This window comes from Gymnoscopelus microlampas (genome assembly GCF_963454915.1).
Source record: "Gymnoscopelus microlampas genome assembly, chromosome: 11".
NCBI classification, from domain to species: Eukaryota; Metazoa; Chordata; class Actinopteri; order Myctophiformes; family Myctophidae; genus Gymnoscopelus; species Gymnoscopelus microlampas.
Window position 1 is genome coordinate 36,301,254 of NC_139948.1, and position 21,354 is coordinate 36,322,607.

The following is a 21,354-nucleotide window of genomic DNA, read 5'->3' on the forward strand; positions in this document are numbered from 1 at the left end:
GGGAGTCCTGCTGCGTGCACTGCAGCTGAAGATCCTTCTCCAGGCAGCACACATGCAGGGTCATAGAGTAGCAACCGCAGGAAAAGAATGAGGCAGATCGGAGCTTGTCAAGCCCCGGCAACAGGCATCAGTGTTTCCAAAAGACTAGTTTTTGTGGCTGAACGTACACACTGTCAGGATTCCTTTACAGTACATCTTCATTCTGCTTCTCCTCCTCTACTCTACACCTCAGCTCTTCCTCGTACACAGTGAAAACGGGGGCGGCAGTGGTTCAGGATGTCGAGTGGCTGCTTGGGAATCGGAAGGTTCCCAGTAACCAAACAGACCCATAAAGGGTCCATTTGGTTACAAATACAGTAGATAAAGTAACACTGATATTTTGATCATGTGTATCGCTGTGTAGACTTTTTCACGTTTTATGTTAATATCACCTTGGAAACAGTAGCATAGTAGTAGTGGTGACAATTAACTTAATCATCATGGTGACTAAATTAATCATCAAGGCAGCCAGCGATCCAGTTGCAGCTGTTTGTACTGTTTACATCTAAACCTATGGAATGGAAGACGTGTCCAAATTCATTGCTTAAAATAGCTCTAGAATTGGCCTCATCAATATTTACTGCTCTGTGTTTGCAAACGGTGGTGCCTAATTAATAAAGAGAGAGGAAATGTATGGTAGTCTGATATTTTAATGACCTTGAATGAGGTTTCTTTTTCCTTGATATACTTAAAATATGCACAGTTTTGGGTATTCAAAATGGCATTAACATCCTTACTTTGATATTGTTCTTGTAACTCAAAGTTGGCAATTATTCCAGAAGACTGAACTATCTGAATTAATGTTAATGAAAGCAATTTAGATTTAGCTGTTACCTGTTCCAGATTAAATATTTCTGATAGTCACAAGGTCAGAAAATGCACTTTATCAAGATTCGTTGAGACATTTGTCCAGTTCGGTGCTTCAAAAAGAGGACAAGGGTTGACTTCAGATGAGACAATGAATGAAGGACAAGCTTTTAAATGTTAAAGGTCGATATTTATTTCTCATCACAAATAAAAAGAACCATGCTTACTCATCACAGAAAGAAAAGAAAGAAAAGCGCTCAGTCCATATATCTTTGCCGACCTCGCTGTCGGGATGTGGGTTCTTTTTCTTTTTCCAGAATGTGAATAGTAGCACTCTATGAAGATTGAAATTCTTAAAAAAAAAGAAATGTCCAAGACACTGTCCATATACCACAACACCCCACCCCCCCACCCCTCCAGGCCCCAACTAGACATCGTCCCACGCCCCGCCCCACAACCATGATCACAGCGTTAAGGGTGATTTATACTTAGTTGCACACGGTGTCACACACCGAAAATAGCCAAAACTGCAAGCTCACAACGCGTTGCTCTGCGATGCGTTGTGCTTGTAGGTCTGCAATTTTCGGTGTGTGACACTGTGTGCAACCAAGTATAGATCAGGCTTAAGTTGAGTGTTTCAGTCTTCCCCAGCTCCTAGTCCTCAGAAGTCTTAATGACCTGGAACAGTGTGACGTTGTACAGAACCTGGTGTCCGTTGTTCCAGGTGTACAGGACCCTCTCCCTGGGGTTATAGTCCATCATAGAGATGTGGGAGTACTGGTTGTGGAAGGGGATGTCTGTGTACTCGTAGCTGGACGTGTTGGTGTAATAAGCAAAGTAGATCTTGGCGCCGGCCAAGTGGGAGTTGGTGACGTACAGCGTGCCGCAGATCATGAAGGACTCTCCGGCGCTGCGCTTGGGGAAGCCTGTGTCCCAGGTCTGCAGCACCTCCAGGCTCTGGGGCTCCAGGCGGCTGATGACGATGTTCCCGGCGTTGGGGATGGTGGTGTAGACGGCCCAGAGGCCGTTCTCGTCCGCCATGAGGTCGATGTCAGAGGAGCCGCCCCAGGAGTACGGGAAGGTGTTGTTGTAGCCCGCCCCGCTCAGGCTGCGCTGCACCAGCACGCTGCGGGAACGGAAGTGGTACTTGATGATGATGTTGCTCTGGTACTTGTTGTAGTACAGCGAGCCGTTGTAGACCACGTGGCCGGTGCCGGCCCAAGGGTGCGGCAGCAGGTGCTGCACGAAGTTCTGGCCCTTCATGAAGTCGCTCATGGTGCGGTACTCCAGCACACGCCGGCCCTTGAAGTACCCATCCATGGACCACACCTGGACAGAAGAACAAGGGAAGTCAACCCCAGTGGAGCAAATGAGGAGTGGCAGAGAATCTATTGCAGCAGGATATTTTTCTGCAACATCTGAGGATGTTTCATCATAACCTGCAGCATTGCCTGGAGCAAAGTGTGTGCCATGTGTACGTGTGGAGTGTCACCCATTCGTGTGTGTGTGTGTGTGTGTGTGTGTGTGTGTGTGGGTGTGTGTGTGCGCGCGTCCGATGCGTGCGAGCATTATTGATTTCTACTGTATGTGGGAGTGAAGATGTCTGCAGTCAACCAATGTGTGAGCTCTGTGCCCTTTACAGTCCGAACTTATAGAAAATCAATCCATTTAGCAGCTCTCTTTTTTCCCACTCAAGCACTCTCAATGACTGGAACGGACCATTGATACCCATGGCCCCAGTTTGGCTATGTATCCTCTCGACCATACCACTGAGACGCAGCTCAGCTTTTTAATTGATTCAATTAAACTACAGTCAGCTTCGATATTTATTTTGCCCATACAATAAGTTTATGTCTGGATTTAGAGCTTTCTTTCTTCTGTTGCTCTGTCCTCTCCCTGATCCCCCCTCTCCGCTCCTCTCTCCGCCTTCCAAGATACTGTAGAGCAAATACACTTGTGTCAGATTCCCACAGTGGGAAGGAGTGCCTGGGGAACGGAGTGGAGGAACCGGCGGTGGTGCATAACAGCAGTTGAATTATGGAGAAGGGGCGATTATGGAGCATTAGGCATAGTCTCCTCTGCCTTTTTAAGTGTGTGTGTGTGTGTGTGTGTGTGTGTGTGTGTGTGTGTGTGTGCGTGTGTGCGTGCGTGCGTGCGTGCGTGCGTACATTCAGGCCAAGTGTTTCTTTGCCCAGTCTGTTTCCTGTCAGACTCCCCAGAGCCAATGACATTTCTCCTTCCCAAATGTGATCACCATGATTGATATGGTGGTTGCTAATATCATATTGGTGATGTGTCTGGCTATTAATGTAACCAGTGATTGATACTGTATGAGGGCTGATGTGATCTCAGCGAGCAAGGTGATTAAATGCACGAGATCGGGGCATTTAATCAAAGGAATTGACCTTTGTTGTCGACGAAATCCATTTACTCTGTATGCTACACGGTGGAGGGGGGGAAAGGGCATCTCCATCTTTCCTCTCATCCCTATATCCCCCATACCGATGACCGACACTCCAGGCACTGTTTCTTCCAGCTACCTCCAGGCACCACCTACCCCCACCCCCTCGCTGTTTCCCTCTCGGCTGTTCCTCATGTTGAGCGAGACCCATGTCATCAGTGGAATCCATTACTGTACCATCTGAGCACAGAGTTTCTTGACATGCCGGCACTCTCGGTAATTACCCAGGTGATTTGGAAAACTTTTAGCCCCAAACAAACCCATTCATTTCGTCTCTGATGATGAAGCAATTAATCAGCCGGAGTAGCAGTGACAGGAGGGGACAGGGCAGAAGGGGAGGAATGCTTTCTGTCAATGACTCAGCTTTCTCGCCACATCTCTCTCTGTCTCCCTATCAATATCTCATTGCTCACGAGGAGCCCCTCTCAGGCGCAACAGTCAATCAGTCGCGCAAATCTCACGACAGCCTGGTGGTGAGGGGATGATTTGGTGGTGAGATTGACAGAGTTTGGGTTATTTTTGTCATTGACTGCAGCTACATAACTCTCTGTGTTGTGCTAAAACCGTGAGGGGACAGGGGTAATAATAGTTATGGGGGTATAGGGGATATAGGGGGAGACTCACTCTGTTGTCTGAGCTGGGAATCATGGTGTCAGTCATCCAGGAGCCGAACCTTGACCCTGATGCGCGCACCGTGATGGGATTGCTGACTCCAGTGAGCTTACCGCATCCTGGAGGACATGCAGATGAACATAGAAAAAAATATGTACACTATGTAAAATTAAAATTAATGTAACTCTGAGAGTGGAACCAAATGGACCAGTAAGGATCCAATTGGTCGCAGCAATAGCACCACACAAGGGATCATTTGGGGGCAATGCCCCCCAGATTGGACTTTGTTCAAATACAGGCTAATACAGGCCTACAATTAGCGCAGTTGGATTTGTTTTGATGCCGTTCTGGGAGAGAGAGACGTTTGTTTCCGTAATTTGACAAAACGAATAAGGGTCTACTCACTCTCGCTGTGGATTTGTCTTTTCTTGCACCGTAGGTGGTGACAAGTTACATTAATTTGATGTGATCACTGTTTGTGTGTTTTCTGTATGGATGACAACTTTCTTTATGATTATGTGTTTAAGTTTGAAGTAAGCATAATAAGTGTTTTGCGCCTCAACTTGTCTGCTAGTGTTTTGATTGATAGTTTAATTTGATTGCGTGTTTCTTTTTACTTATTGTTTGTTGTTGTCGGTGCATAAATAAGACATTGTTTTTCGGTGCATCATTGTATTTATGGGCTACATGAAATATGTACAAGAGAATTTGTAATGTAGGGTGTTTACAATATATATATATATATATATATATATATAAATATATATATATATATATTCCCCCTGTTGATCATTGTCTGGCACCGACAGCACTGCCATTTGGTTAAATTAGTTAAATTAACAATTTCGATTTTACTGTGTACGCTGGATGTTGTTATGTGCCCCAGAGGACATTTAAATGCATAATGGTGTACAAAAAAAAAAGATAGATCTGTTTGCATTTATGGCTACACCATGCTTTTGCGTGAAGCCATTTCATTTTGTGGCAAAAGAAACAGAACATTTTTAATCACCACAAGGCTTTTCTGTTAAATCAGCAGATTATGCATGTAGGGTTTTTTGTCAAATCATCAATTTGACCCTGCATATTAGAAGAGATTATTTATTCAGTGACTCTGGGCCAATTGTGCTTAATTTATGCAGCTAATTCAAGCACAAGCAGATTAGTCCTCGTTCAGGCAATATGTCATTTTTGGCGTTGTTTTGGAGGGAACATAAAAAGGTACCCATTTGAGTCATTGATAATAAATTGAAAAGTAAAATTCTTAACACGTGTACACGCGTGCGCACCTAGTTTCTGCATGCAGGAGTGGAGCCTGGTCTCAAGAAGCAGGACCCTCTGGCGGAGCTCCTCGTAGTCGTACGCCCCCATCTCCTCTTGGATGGCCATCAGCACCAGCGACAGGTTCCTCACCTCCTCCCGCAGACGCAAGATCATCTTGGCATCCGCCTTGTACTGCTCTAGCACTGGCAGCAAGGGGAGCAGCTGGGTCACCGTGTCCTTCAACTCCTGACATCCCCACCCCAAAGAAAGAAACATTTCATGAGGGGACAAATATAGATCAAACTCTTGAGTGAGCAAAGAGCATAATGAGATAACGTTGAACACATTGAACGTTGACGACGATTGGCAATTTTGAGTGATTGGGCTCGCATTCCTGTATCCAATTCCCATCATCATAAAGCCTGATAGATACTTTATTGTATGATGGTGTCCTGTGCAGGAAATAGCCGATCGACAAGCTCACAATGCAGTGACGCGTTCTGCCGTGGGGCTCCAGTACGCAACAAAGTATTAATCAGGCTTTACCGTCTGTAGGTGTCGTTTGCATCTGCCCCAGCCTAATCGTTCTACAGTACTGATCATGATCCTGGATGGACAGCAGCTGTGTCCCTCCTCAAACAGCACTAGCAGTTGGAGACCCAGGCTGCCTGCTGTTGGAAGGTATATCAATAAAGCAAGGTGTATCAATAAAGTCCGGCCACCACAGGAGGGGCTGTTTCCTCCTTGTTAAGGTTTATCGTGAATCCGGTTGATGGAGCAGCTCTCAGCCTCGCAGCGCAGCATCATAAATCTCATTTTCCCCTTTCAAGCCGCGAAAATTCACACTCGTTAATCTCCCACGCTCTGCCATCGGCGACTTTGAGCCGCGCACATTCATCAGCCATCCTACACCAGTCAAGTCCCGCATTTTAGACTTGTGGCCTTTTTTTCTCTTTATTGGATTGCGGAGTCGCATTCAGGCGCCTGCCTGGAACAGATGTATATCGTTCTGCATATGTTAAGTCATCTCAGGCTTTATTGATGAATGGACTAATCTCATCAACATGTTCATTACCTCCTTTGCAATGGCTTTAATAAAATGCAGAGAGTGCAAAACACGGCCTCTCGTTCCCATCCCTTAGCCGAGGCCAGGTCCCAGCGGTAAAGAACACTTAACATTTATCAAGGTATATTTTAATCAAACTATTTTATGCTCCATCTCATTTTTGTGAGGGTGTGAGGAATGTGGAGAAAGGCCAAACAAGACAGCCCACTGAGAGGAAGACAAAAAGGCTCACAGATAATGGTGGCTGCACCTAGCTTGTACAGATACAGTAGCTTGGAGATAAAAGTGAATATATGTGCCTATTAACCAAAGATCTGGCTGCAGAATGTTAAATTTACAGTATATGGACTGGAGAGAGCTGTAGAAAAGAAGAGAAAGAGAGGGAAGGATGGAGAAAAACACCCCACTTGCCGTCTAGGGGTTTAATAATTCAGGTGCATGATGTGAATTTGTTCAAATTGCCTCTGTGCAATGACTCAATTACACAGAGATAGTTGGAAAATTGATTGCGTATGTTTATGTGGTACACTATGGAGAGCCATACAAGGTTTTATGGCCTGTGAAGAAAGCAAGATTGCAGTACATTAAATCTGGCAAAGTTTGTTGTGCCCATGGAGTGCAGCAAAAACCTTTCACACATTTTGGTTGGCTGTTGGTTGGTCAATATTATCTGGTAGTTGGCTCTCATCAACCAGTGTTAGCTAACAAAAGGAAGGGGGTCGGGGAGAGAGAACCCCACAAGATAATTTAGTATTATTATTTTCTCTTACCATAACGGCGCATTCCATTGAAGTTGGAACTCACCAAAGTGCAAAATAATGTGATACCAAATTCCAAATCATAATATCGGGCAAGATCTCTCTGGCCTTTTAGGCTATTAGCAGCCTATTCATAGACATTTATAATTGCGTATTATTTGTTTGATAGACCTAGCTCTCAGAAGGACATACACAGGCCTTGAATCGGTACAACATTGATGTGGGGCAATGCATCGCAATGCAACATGTTGTGAGCTTGTAGAGCTGCTATTTTTGCCTAATGTTCTCCTATTTTTGTCAAATGTTCGCCTATAATGACATGCCCAGAATAGGGACACTAGTGTTCATGTGGTTAAACAGATGGTGTGCAGTTGATATCCATTATATTGAACTGAGCTATAGTTACATTAAAGATGCAAGACACTTCCTCACTCTGCTCTGTGATATTATGTTGAGTGCTGGTGGCCAGGCGATACAATAGTTTATTGGCGGGACCGCAACAGCAAGGCCAGCATTATAAATGGATCTTTGACTGATAGACTGAAACACTGATGAAGTTACATCATTGGACGGCCGGTTGGCCTGACAATGAACCAGCCAATCTCAGAGCAATCTTCCCTCCATGCTATGGGCCAGTTGGCCCAACAATGAACTAGCCAATCGCAGAGCAATCATCCCTCCAGGCTATGGGATGTCCGCTCTGAATCAGGGACCTTGCAGGAGATTTTTACAGTCAAATAAAAGTCAAAATGAAATAATTTATTATCTTCTCTATAAGCACCAGCATGATTGATGGAGCTCGACTGGGAATATTTATTTCTGTGCTGATGCATCTTTGACCGTCACCGAGGATTTTGTGGAGCTGGTGTTGAGGCATTATGTACAGTACTGTAGCAAAAGCCTGGAAATGGACATTTCCAGGCTTTTATTAGAGCCTTTTATTAGAGCCAATGTACTCATCCATCGGCTCTTTTGTGAGAAAATAATATTGTACACAGCCTACCGTGCCACACTGAAATCCGCTGGTTGAGCAGAGGGGCTGTGGTCAAACATAGTGAATCTAGGTAAGCATGTTAGGAACCAGTGTGCAATAGCACATGTCGTTCCCCCAGTGCTTTCAAGGCTAGTCACAAAGCCGTCACAACAGTTACAGAACAGCACTAATGAAGGGAGCAGCAATGCCCACACATTCAACCTCATTCATGAAATGAGTGTATTATGATTTTTATCTTAAAAAATAAAACATAAAACATAACCTGATGAAGGTCTAACAGGCAGAAACAGACTGTTATTCCCATAAAAACGTTTTAATTGCATTTGAAGACAGTGTGCAGGAGTTTTTTCTTTCAAACCGCAAATAATAAAAAAAGGGTCTACATTTGCAGACCATCAGGCATCTGATTATACATACCTATATTAACAGTGCCATGTTCACACTCAATTTGTCATAGAACGCACAGTGCGTAATATAGGCCTGTTGGAAACAGGAGGTAAGGGGTGGAAAGCTCCTGTACACACCTGACAAACATGGACATACCCAACAACGAGGTCACAGAGATCAGGACCCCTGTATTTTTTCCAAGGTGGAGCCTATAGAATAAAAGTTGTGAAATAATAAAGATAGTACAACGCCAAGATAACCAAGCTTGCTCAACCACAGATCACCGTCATTGCTTGTGTGTGTGGGTGGGGGGTGGGGGGGGTGGGGGGGGGGGGGAGGGTGAAGTTTTTGATCTAGATTCTAGTCATCTTTCCACTCAAACAGAGAGCGTCTCCTTCCCAAACCCCAATGGTTCTAATCAGCCCCCCGCCCACAGGAGTGGCCCAATTCACTCACAACTTCCTACAAAAATCGCTCATGAAAAACTATATAATCTCCTACATTCCATTTTCCACCTTCACATCTGTCTCCTTCTCTAATAATCAAAAAGTGCTATATATTTCATCTCGCACTTTACTTCCGGATGGTTCGTTTTGCACCTTTTTTGGCCACATCGGTCACGGGAAAGAAATAAGCGCTGCCGTGGTCTATGGAAACGAGCCCAAAAGTGCACCCAAATAAGCCCAAAATCGCTTATACAAACAGTCAGACCTGGCAACGCAGCCTACGCCAATCATGTGTGAGAGATCTACAAGCTATGGGGCAGTGACGCCACCGTATCTTAGCAACAACGACAGCGCTCACTCTCATTGGTCGTGTCATGCCAGGAGCAGTCTCCAGACAATGGCATCGCAGAGAGCTTGCTGTAGCCGTCACATTCATTCAGTCGCAGCAACGACGGACAGGGAGCTGTGATAGTGGCATGTAGCTAACGCTAACGTGGTTGTCATGCCTGCAGCGGCTGTGCAATCACTTTGTCAACACTGCACGTTCGTGTGGTGAATGTCAATATTGCTGCTCAGTTAGTCCATTGTAGATGGTGTATGTTTGTGTGTGTCTTCTGGAGAACTATGTAGCTCCACAGCAACTACAGTAACTAACGTAATGGCAGGACCGCCCCGTGCAACGCATGTTAGGCTGCATTATGGTCATGTAGTAATTTCAGATAATTTCGCTCCAGAGCAGTGCTTATCAACCCTTTCAGGCCGCCCCCCCCCCCAAATAAACGTAATTGATCTGGCCACCCCCCCATTCTGTTTGACTCCATTCCACAAGTAAATATTGTGAAAATAGCAGATCTACAAGCTCGAAACGCCTCACGTTGAGAGGCTTTGTAAGCTTGTAGATCGGCTATTTTCTACATGATTGCCTCTTTCTTAGATTATTTGACAATGTGGCCAATGTTTTTATAGTATAGTTTGTTGACTACTTTTTACTTTTGCAGAAATGGTAATTTCCTTTACTTTCGTTTTTTAATTGTCTCCGCCAGGCCGAAAGGCATGGCGCAAGACCTGTCCGTCCGTCTGTGATAGCTAATCTCTCACATCGTTGACTTGATCGCAGCGAAACTGTGCACACACACTCCCTGGATGCCAATTCAGAACCTCTGCCCTATTTCTTTCACATGGCCCTGTTACAGTGCCACCAGGAGGCCGCTTTTTGCTAAACACCTTTTCTCACAGTACTCCTACATATTTTGCCCAAACATCACGCAAATCGGTACACAGTATCTCCACAGTCATTAAAAAAAAAGCCCTTTCAGATTTTTCATATTCCATCCTGATTGGCTAAAATGGCTTCCAAAGTCTGCAGGACTGCTCCGTTTGGACCAAAATGCCTCACATTATGAACACAGCATGCACTTTCCGTGCAACTTTGCACCCACATTCCCACTATGCCGAGGAAGAAATTCCACTTGAGATTTCTCTAATCAGCCTCATGGTGGCGCTATAACAGCCCGATGTGGAGAGTCAGTGAGAGCTGGATAAACGAGGTAAAATGTGTCAAAAGGACTCTGTACGGCTGTCGATAAATGAACACATGACGTCGGTGGGAGAGGAGATATTGTGTCTTTTGGACAAACAGCAGCGTGGTGCTGATGTTTGTTGTGTGAAGCAGCTTAATGTCAGAGTGTTTGTGTTGGAGCGTCTCAGTGCGGCTGCAGAGTTCATGTGCAACCTCTTCCAGAGAGAGACAGAGACACTAGAAACTCTGCTGGGAAAAAAAAAACACTGCTGGGCATTGACTTTCATATGGACATTGATCTACACACTGCAGGTATATCTGCTACACACACAACATCAAACTACACACTACAGGTATGATGCAGCGTTTGCATTCCAGCCTGCATGCCAGCGTAGTTCCCATATGGTTTCAAGGTGGGCTAAACCATATGGACCCCATGTCAGCAATGTCAGCGGCATCCACTTCAGTCCCAACTGCGATGCCCATGCAGGCTATAAGTAGCTTCTACCTGGCCCTTAGGTGGGCCCCAACTAGCCATGTTTATGTGGGACCAAGGCGGGTCCTAACTGGGTTTGCCCATGCAGCCTTTAACTGGGTTCTACCTGGGCCCTAGGTGTACCCTAACCAACCGTGCAGTGCCCATCGCTCCAATTGTTGTGACGTCAGGGCTCTCAATACTGCACATTGGTGGAGGAGGAGGGGCCGCAGGGCGACCGCACACATCGCTGAACCAATGGTAGCCCACGGATGTTTCCTCTGGGGATTTACAATCTGCCCCTCTATGCCACATATCATCCGCACTACAGGGTCTTCACTGACCGAGCCACGGCCCCACTGGCCCTCATGACGCTACGCCACTTATATGAGCTGCCAAGTGGCCGCGGGCGCTACGTGGGTGTGGCCGCGGGCTAGACGCGAGCCCCCGCGTAGCGGGGGCGAGCTTCTAGTTACTACAAAATCTTAAGTCAACAATGTTACTTTCATAATGTGAACCACAGAATATTACTAGACTGCTTGCAGTTCCATGTCATTCATCCGCAGATATCATCTGATGAATAGCTCCTGTGCAGTCACACTGCATTAAACCAGCATGATGCCAGCTAGTTTCACTTGAGTAAATTAACGTTAGCTAGCTACTAGCCAGCTAATGTCAATTCCATCCATCCACTGGTAGACTGATCATTGCAAGTACTTCATTTAGAATATGTAATGTTAGCTCATTTCATTTCCTGTCATGGTAGGATACTAACCTTATACATCCTAGATGGCGCTTTCTGCCTGTGATCAATGGGAATTATGGTTCATGCTTGGATTTCAGAATAAATCCGGCATTGAATCGTAATGCTAATCACTTGTCATGCTTTTCTATCATACTGCAGGTTGGTATGTACTGTCTGCTGTGTACACAATATGATCATTACATTTTGAAAGGTAAAGACATCGTTTAGTAGTTAAGGTTAAGATTATGTATCCATCATTTTACATGAAAATGTGTTTTAATTAGTTTATGGCGCTATTCAAATTGACCCGGCATGTATTTCGTTTATTCACTGAGAAAATGAAAGGACTCTCTCAGCTTTGATAGGGGAAGAGATACGGGTCAGGGTGTGGAGACTGAGAGAAAAACTAAAGCGAGATAGAGATGAGAGCACGTACTGCTCACTATGCCCTGGATCCAATTATCATTACAGTGTGTCACATTACAGTATCTCACTGTGCAAAAAATAACCTGATCCAATTCAAACCACAATACAGTATAATGTTAGTTGGTAATCACAGTGGCATCTAGTATAAGTTCATTCTATTAATACAAACATCTAGCGTAATTATAACGTAATACAATATTTAATGTACACAAGCCTCCGGGGATGCACCTCTGGTTAATTTTCTGTTTGGGTAGAAACATGATTTCTCTCTCTTATGTAATGCTTCATTGATATAACAAACTTTTACCATGGCCTGTTGACAAAAAAAAATTTGAATCCATAAAACTCATCTCGTCCAAGCCAAAAGCTTTTTCTACCATGTAAACTTGTTGCTATAATAGTAGGACAGGTGAGCAGACAGAGCACCCAAGCCCAAAGGCACACTGTCTGAGTTAAACTAACACAGATGCTTTTACTGTGTATAGACCAATTATTTGTTTACCAACATTGAGACTGGATGCACAGGTGATTGTTTCATGCAATCAATTCTCAACCTGTTGTTTTGGGGTGCGCTGGGGTGCGCACCCCAACCCCCTCTTGTGTGTTGGCTAGTGAGGCGCGCCCTAGCCAAGACCTAGCGAGACCTGACAGAATGGGTTTCATTTGGAGCCAGTGTGATGTCGTCTGTTAAGGGGTCTATAGTCAGTTTGAAACCATGCAGGATTAGGCAGGAATGACAGACAGCTGGGTGTACCTGAAAGTTCTTTGGATTGAGACTACGAGGGTTCTCAGACGCTGTCTTCAGCTTTCCATCCACCACTTTCATCAGACTCTCAGTGTTCCTCACATACTGCAGATCCCTGTAAGTCCTCAGGTCCAGTACCTCCATAGATTGGCTGATGTTCTGCACCTGTCAGCGGCACACACAAACATGCACACACACACACACACACACACACACACACACACACACACACACACACACACACACACACACACACACACACACACACACACACACACACACACAGACGCACGCAAATAGACCCAGTGAATCTCATGTTTATGGAGGAGCACAAAGACTGAAGGGTTCTATTCGCAGCAAACTCACAACAAACACAGTCTCAGCTCTCCATGGTGTTTGTCTGGCATGAAGTCGGTTTATTTTCCAAATGTTAAATAATGAATAAGACGCACGCACACACCCACACACCCCCCCACACTCACACGCACACACACGCACACACTTTTATCTCCCACACAGCTATTGAACTGGTCAGCGATTATCTGGGGATCTAGACAAACCCTTCCAGAATCTTCACAACATTCTACAATGTTCAAAGGGTTTCATAACCCTTTGAACATTAGAATGGGGTTCGGGAAACACTCATTAATGTTGTTCACACACCCCCGTCCACATGCACACGCGAACACACATACATGCACAGAAACCAACACAGACACGAAAATAATGAAGCTCATGTTTATGCAGTAACAAACATACAGTTTGTTATTTATTCAAATGACTCCCCACAACAAACGTGGGATCCAGCAGGGGTTGTAGTTTGGCATGAAGATTCTCACCAAATGTCCAGCTCGCCCACTCTGAAGCCTAATTTATGCTCTGTCGTACGGCGGTGTCGCACGCCGGAAATAGCAAACCTGCAAGCTCACAACGCGTTGCATCCGTGATGCGTTGTGAGCTTGTAGGTCTGCTATTTTTCACGTGCAAAACTGTCGTGTGATGAAGTATGAATCGGGCCTGACACAGCCCACGAACCCACTGCATGTCCAGCCTACTGTGCTGTTTCATATGCCCACTCTTCTCCCACGCGCTCCACCGAGCTAGTCAGAGATAATCTGCTGAAGAATTGTGTTCATTTGTCTGTTTAATGGAGCCTTTTTCATTTGGCTCAAACTTATTCGAAAGCACTTCAGATAGAGCTGGATGCACTTCAGATGGAGGGATATGTAATGATTAATTTATGTGCTGTCCGCGGTGCATTGTGAACTTGTAGATTGGATATTTCCGGCGCGGGACAGGCAAAGAACAAAGCATAAATCCGGCTTTGAGCAGCCTGGCAAATTCTCCAGTCCAGAGTAGCCTGGGATCAATACCATTTTCGGTTTTCTGATCCGGTCTGAAGCGGAAATAACTTTACGTCATCAGGCGGCCGGAACCCACGACCAGAACCTCCGGCGCCGTGCACTTCCAAAATGATTCCCTTAGTTTAAAATTGGTTTAGTTTGGTATACTTGTTTAGTTTATTTTGGTATACTAATGTCCATCTTTTATTCTAACTCGTAGAGTGACTAACGAGACTAAACAAATTGATTCACATTATGGGGGAACAAAAACAATGTGGCACCAACTGGAACACCCCACCAGAACCCTTTTTTCCCCCTTTTTTCTAAACCGGATCACACAGCTCAGTTTTAGACTGAATGCCAGGCTTTCCTCCATGGTGGAAAGCCTGGTGACACAAGGTTAAGTCCAGAGCAATGACACCTGCCTCATACTGTAGGTTGTACTGCATACCTTAACCTTTATGCCTTCATGTGATCTAAATTATTATTGTTTCCGCCAGGCCGAAAGGCATGGCCGAGATTATGTTTTGCACCGTGTGTGTGTGTGTGTGTGTGTGTGTGTGTGTGTGTGTGTGTGTGTGTGTGTGTGTGTGTGTGTGTGTGTGTGTGTGTGTGTGTGTGTGTGTGTGTGTGTGTGTGTGTCCGTCGCCCCCTCGAAAATCGGACAGATCCGTGTTGATCACATGACCATAGAGATACTGTGTACCGATTCGTGTGTTTTTTGGACAAAATCTGTAGGAGTCAGTGGCGTCGTTAGGCGGGGGCTTCGGTGGCTATAGCCACCAATGTTTTATCCAAAGCCACCAATAATAAAAAAAAAAATATATATATATATATACATATATTTTATATATATATTTTTTAAATTATATTTCTATCACCCTAACCTAACCCTACCCCTAACCCTAAAACCGAAATAAAGTAACAAAAAGCGGGGGAAAAAGTACCCAAATCCACGAAATCCGCAGAAAAAAATCGGGGGGGGAGGGCCTGCCGGGCTAAGCCCCAACCTAGTAGAGACCTAGCGACGCATCTGGTAGGAGTAATATTAAAAAAATTGTTTTACAAAAGTCGGGCTCATGGTGGCGCTATGACAGGCTGATCTGAAAAATGTGGGGCAGAGGTATGCGATTTCCGTGAAGTTTTCCACTTAGATTCCCACTTTGCCCAGGAAGACATTCCACTCGAAAACTTTCAAATCAGCCTCATGGTGGCGCCATAACAGGCCGATTTGCGTTTTTACCTATAACTGCACCGATCTGCGTGAAACTTTGCACGCACACTCCCTAGAGGCCAAGGAAAAACCTTTGCCCTGCATTTTTCAGATATGCCTTTTAGAGCGCCACCAGGAGGCTGACTTTTGTAAAACACATTTTTTGCTCTTACTCCTTCAGATTATGTCCAAAAATCACGCAAATCAGTACACAGTATCTCTATAGTCATGTGATCAAGATAGATGTGTCCGATATTTCATATTCCATCCTACTTGGCTAACATTGGCTTCCAAAGCTTGCTGGATAGGTCCGTTTTTAACAAATTTCCTCAAATCATGAACGCAGTATACGATTTCCGTGAAATTTGGCACACACATTCCCACTAGGCCAAGGAAGAAATGCCACCCTTTTCACATTGGCCTGTTATAGCGCCACCAGCAGGTCTAATTTAGCAAACCACATTTTTGGAACAAAATGCCTCAAATCATGAATGCAGTACTGATTGCCGTGAAAGGCCTAAGAATAAATGGCACCATTTTCACATTGCCCTATTATAGCGCCACCAGGAGGCCATAATAACCTCGCTGACCTGGCGGAGACTTTTCTAGTTTATATTTCTAGTTCATTTAATTTAGAGAATGGTTTTGAATGCTTAATGTTGTTGTTTAATGTTTGTCATATCAGGCAGTCATTTTTTTTTTCATAGGTTTCATTGCAAAATCGTGGGTGGGGGGGGGGTCGGGATGCTCATCACAGTAGCTCGCATCACCCACAGGTTTTGCGACCAAACTTCTGTTGCTCTTTGTTGGATCCATTTTTCATTGACTGTAGTCGTGCTCCTGTGTATAGGCCACGGGTTGGCAAATGCTACAAATAGAACAGTTTCCCGTACTTGGAGCTTGCCATGTTCCCTGCCAACCTTCATACAGCATTCAATACAATATGAAATATATTTCTGCTCCTGAATATTGTTAACAAACCTTTAAACTAGCCATTGTAAATGTGAAATGAATCAATATTCAGCAACTGCATGGCATATTTCTCGTGTAAAATGTTATCAGCAACAATTTCCTGATAACACAGACGTCATGGGCAGCAGGCTAGTAAAAATGCCTGGGCCGTATATCTGTCTCTGCTGCTGGTCTGCAGCCTCCCAGATGTGTTTGATAGCCTCTCTCTGCCTTTTTGGCCTGTCTGTATTTGATCCATAGGCTTTTGATTTAATGAACATTATAAGATGTGTTAAGCTGCATGTACATTTGGTGGAAATTATGAACAACACACTTATTATAAATATTCTGTTCATGCCGGAATACTGATGACTAATACTTTCATAAATTCTCCTTAAATAGACATATAAATAAAACCCAAATGGCAAAAGCACATCATGAAGGTCCAAGAAAGTGTTTAACAAGAAAATAATGACACCAGCAACTCAATCATTTACACATCAGCACCAAATCATTTCAGTTGCTACATTTCGCTTTCCCATTTGGATCACATTTGGGAGCAGAAGGTAGTAGTTATGGTTGGCAATTTAGTTATTTTAATGATGTTATGTGATTATATAATGCCACATATGAATTTCTGCTATCTGCAACACATGCCAGTTGTATATATGCAAACGAAGAGCACAATATTGTGACATGTCATACAGTATAAGCTGACTTAAATATTGAATTAAAGATAATCAACTGCAATAATTCTGCCTGAATTCTTAAAATTTCATTCAACCAACAATAATAAAATGACTTACAGTATATGACCTGAGAGGTCTGGATCGTTCATGATCACACAAGATCAGAAATATATTTTGGTCCTTAACCATTCAGTGCTATACAAACCAACAGAAGTATTAGGAAATCAAATATTTGACAGGAAGCCAGTGTAAAGATCTGAGAGCTGGAGTGACATGATAGACTTTTTTAGTATTAGTTAGGGCTCGAGCAGCAGCAATCTGAATCAGCTGCAGCTGTGATCGATTTGTTTTAGTATGACACTATTAACATTAGTCAAGTCTACTCAAGACGATTGCATGGGGGGCGAGTTTTTCCAAATCCTGCTGAGACATACAGTATGTCCTTTAATCCTTATATATTATTAATGTGTCTTAGTGTGGTTGTTGAAATTCAGGTCTGAGTCCATAACGACACCAAGATCTCTGGCTTTGGTTGCGTTTTTTAAAATGAGGATTGAAGCCGAGCACTGACTTCTAATCGTTCTTTTCTTGGCTCCAAAAGCAATTACTTCACTTTTGCCTTTGTTTAATTGAAGAAAGGAAAGGGATTAGTAAACAAATTCTCAATGATGTATAAACTGCTGAGCTGATGCAATGCAAAATATGAGCATCTACAATGTGTCTGGGAGTGTTATATTTGTTTGAATATCCATTTTGAGCAATGCAGGAAAATAGAACAAACGCCTTAAGTCTCTATGTGAAATGGTTGCTGAAGCTGAGGATTCTGTTGATAACATTCTCGGGCCTGTTTCTGGAATCATCTGTACATTAGCCTACGTAGTCTAAGCCCTCTTGTCATATCTCCAAATGCCTACAAATTGATGCTACAGTATATGTGTCCAAGCTCTACAGTAGCTCAATTAACTTACCCCTTTCAATTCTCACCCTATAGTCTAGGCTTGGGCAGCAAAGTAATTATGAAAAAAGTGCCCCGCTAATGCCTTACTGTATATCTACTGTGCAGCTGAAAGCAATCAAAAGTAGTAGCTGAATATCCATTGCCATTTGATTGTCTCAATCCAATCCATAATATGTTAATCATGGTCTGTATGCTGCCTAGCTACAGTATAAGCTATATTTTCCTGCTTTGGTGACGCACTTCCTTCTTGCTCTAAATAAATCATTTTATTTACCTGGGAGATTGTAGACCTGCTGTTATGTGAAATATGATGCAGTCAAGAAATTTGATGCACTTGTGTGAAAATACATTGCAGAAAAGAAATCCGATGTGCTTCCTCGAATTTTGCAGAAATATGATGTTGAGTCAACATGGTCCACATTTATTTCTGACATTTGTGGAAGTGCAGCAGATCTCAGATTTCAAACAAACAGAGCTTCTGCAACTGTAGCAATAAATATGACATTCATTTGCATAGCAGAAATTGACGGAGGCCGATGCATTGTAAACCGCTCGTAAAAGCCTTGGCTATGCTCTGTTTTCTAGTGGTTAAGTTTAGGCATTGCTTTCTACAGGTTAAGGTGAGGGTATGTTTAGTGCTAAGGATTAAATATGAAATATTTAAACCTAACCCTTTACAAAAATGTTGGGTGTTGTTACAATTGAGTCGTTAAACTGTTAACTTCACCCACCGTACTGTAGATAGATAGATAAATAGATAGATAGATAGATAAAATAAAAAAAGATAGACGGATGGACGGACGGGCGGACTGTATATTGTATGCAACTGTATATAGTGATAATTCTATGGTGATAACTACCTCCAGATCGATTTGCAACTGAAAAATCTAATTGGTGGCTGTTGTTCAACTAAATTGTAATGAAACTGCTACAGTCAGGGACCAATCCACATTTAACCTAACTTAATCGACATTTCTTCATTCAAGCATGGACAAGACTTGTGTAAGTACCAGTTCGTCTGGGGTTGACAACTTTATAGCTCGAGACCCAAAAGAGAAGTTTTATGTCTCCCCGGAACTCAAACTAGTGAAAATAGCTGATCTACAAGCTCACACGAGTCACAATGTGATGCGTTGTGAGCTAGTAGATCTGCTATTTTTACTACTTCTTAAACACGTTTTTTACATTTACGGAATTTCTTCGATTTTTTATTTATCTTTTGAAATAATACATATTTTTTTAAAGTATAGGAATGAAAAAAAAAGGGATATTTACTTGCGACCCATAAAAATGGGTCCGCAACCCATTTGTGGGTCGGCCCACTGTTTAGGAAACACTGCTGTATACTGATCGATTCCCCATGCTGGTGTGTCATGTCACGCGTGCAGTTTGTGTGCGTAACAGCCGACTGGGCCCCCAAATTCACTCCATCTCTCAGCCTTTTAATATAACTCTGTGGGTGGCGGAGGAAATTGCATAGTGAAGGCATGTTCTTGTTTTTTTTGTTGTTGCTGCAGTAAGCTATTTTACATTCTCGGTGCAGAGGGCAGTTACATTGTTACAGTGTTAAATGTATCCTTGGCTGCCTGGGCTTGGGAGAGGCTTTGACAGTCTTGCCTGGTTCAGAGAATTCCACCGCGATGTTGTGAGTAAATGATTATGTCATGCGGGAACGGTAATGATACAGAATGAGCACGCATGCACCGCACACGCACACGCACAGCTACTCGATTGGGTGACTCACAGTGGCTCTCTGACCCCAGGTGTTCTCATTAGTGTGTTTTAATAGACAGGACCAGTAGCCTTGACAGTGTTGAATAGGCTCAAAGGTTGTGTGGCTGCACAATAATGTGGATTTAAGCACTGGGAAATAGACACAACAAAGTACCTTCCACACACACACACACACACACACCACAAACAGCAAACACACAACTTCTCCAGCTTGCCATTCAATCCCACAAAAGCACGCACATACGCAGCAACAGCCTACAGACTGTACTGTACATCATTATATACACACACACATACAGGTAAGCACACATGCACACAATTGCATGCTTGAGTACATACTGTATATATGACACAACTGTCTTGCCTGACTTACCACTAAAACATCCTAGTACTTGTAAAGTACCTGAATTTAAGTGTGTGTGTGTGTGTGTGTGTGTGTGTGTGTGTGTGTGTGTGTGTGTGTGTGTGTGTGTGTGTGTGTGTGTGTGTGTGTGTGTGTGTGTGTGTGTGTGTGTGTGTGTGTGTGTGTGTGAGAGAATGTGCATTTGACACACTTGCAGACAGAGAGACCGTCCGGGGAAAAGGCACGCTTCAGTGAGAATGAATACATGTTCGAGTTCATGTGCCTCATGTGCCTCATTGATCCACCAGGGCTTCACAACCCGTTCAGCATCTCAATTTACCTCTAGCTGTCTGCACACCACCACCACCACCACCACCACCACCCCCTCTTTCCCTCACCAGCTCTCTTCTCTCTGTGTCTGGATCCACTCATTCATTCAGCCCTCTACTTGTCTCTTGTCGTCTGTGTTACCTCTACTTGTCTCCGCCCGACGGCTCAATGCCAAGCAGCACCGCATATTGAGAGGCACTGAAGAGTGGCCCAGCTGTGGAAACCAACTCTGGGAGTCCACAGAGTACTGCCCTGTGCCCTGCTGTGACTGGAGCTGTGGCGAAGAGAATTGTAGATTGCCAGAGTGTCTGACCACAGCTCACTGGCCCGTGGGAGTGTTATATCGTTACAGTTGGTTGGAAACCTTGTATGTACAAAACCGTTACTTTTCAGGACATGGGGAAAAAATAACCTGTGTTCAAATACAGCCAATGTACTGGATAATGCATAATAGTATAATTATTTAATCCCAACCTCTAACCATCTAATTTTCATTGGTTAAATATTTATAAATCCCACAGACCACTTTCAATGTGGTGCGTGAGGTGTGAGGTTGTAGATCTGCTATTTTGCTACTTTTGGGTGACACATGCGACATATTGTAGTATAAAATAGGGCATTCATTTATGGAAAGAAAATATATAATTTTAAAAGATTAAATATGGAGAAATAAGGCTTCTGCCCGACAGCAAAGATAATGTTCTTAAGGAGTACAATCGGATAGGGAAGGAGATTGGAGAAACAGACAGAGGGGTGGGATGGTTGAGACATAGAGAGGGGCCAATGCTTCTATGACGCACTCCTACACGCTGCCGTTGTGCATGCAAACAGTCGATCGATGGAACTGCAGATCAGCCGAGTCATCAAGCCCCCATGACTCAGGGTTGAGCAGTGCCCCTCTCCCTCTCCTGCCTGCTGTCTCTCACTCGAGATCCGTCTGTGTGTATTAATAGCCTATGGGCCATTTTAATTTTAATTTTTTTGTAAAATGTAACAGTTAATTTGTCCCGTGCAGGAAAGTGGAGCATTTTTATGTAGCTTAATTACATA

The 21,354-nt window shown here is 43.8% G+C and overlaps 1 protein-coding gene across 2 annotated transcripts in view; it reads right to left on the reverse strand.

Moving 5' to 3' along the window:
* Positions 1-1,321: 1,321 nt before the first annotated feature.
* The window catches only part of olfm2a (olfactomedin 2a), a 73,729-nt gene continuing 53,696 nt past the window's right edge, over positions 1,322-21,354 (reverse strand). For both annotated transcript variants that reach the window (XM_084072656.1, XM_084072655.1), the window contains exons 3-6: positions 12,753-12,908; positions 5,209-5,428; positions 3,932-4,038; positions 1,322-2,175 (exon numbers count right to left, since the gene is read on the reverse strand). In XM_084072656.1, the coding sequence (XP_083928782.1) occupies positions 1,501-2,175; positions 3,932-4,038; positions 5,209-5,428; positions 12,753-12,908 (1,158 nt within the window). In that variant the 3' untranslated portion in view covers positions 1,322-1,500. The remainder of the gene's footprint in view (positions 2,176-3,931; positions 4,039-5,208; positions 5,429-12,752; positions 12,909-21,354) is intronic.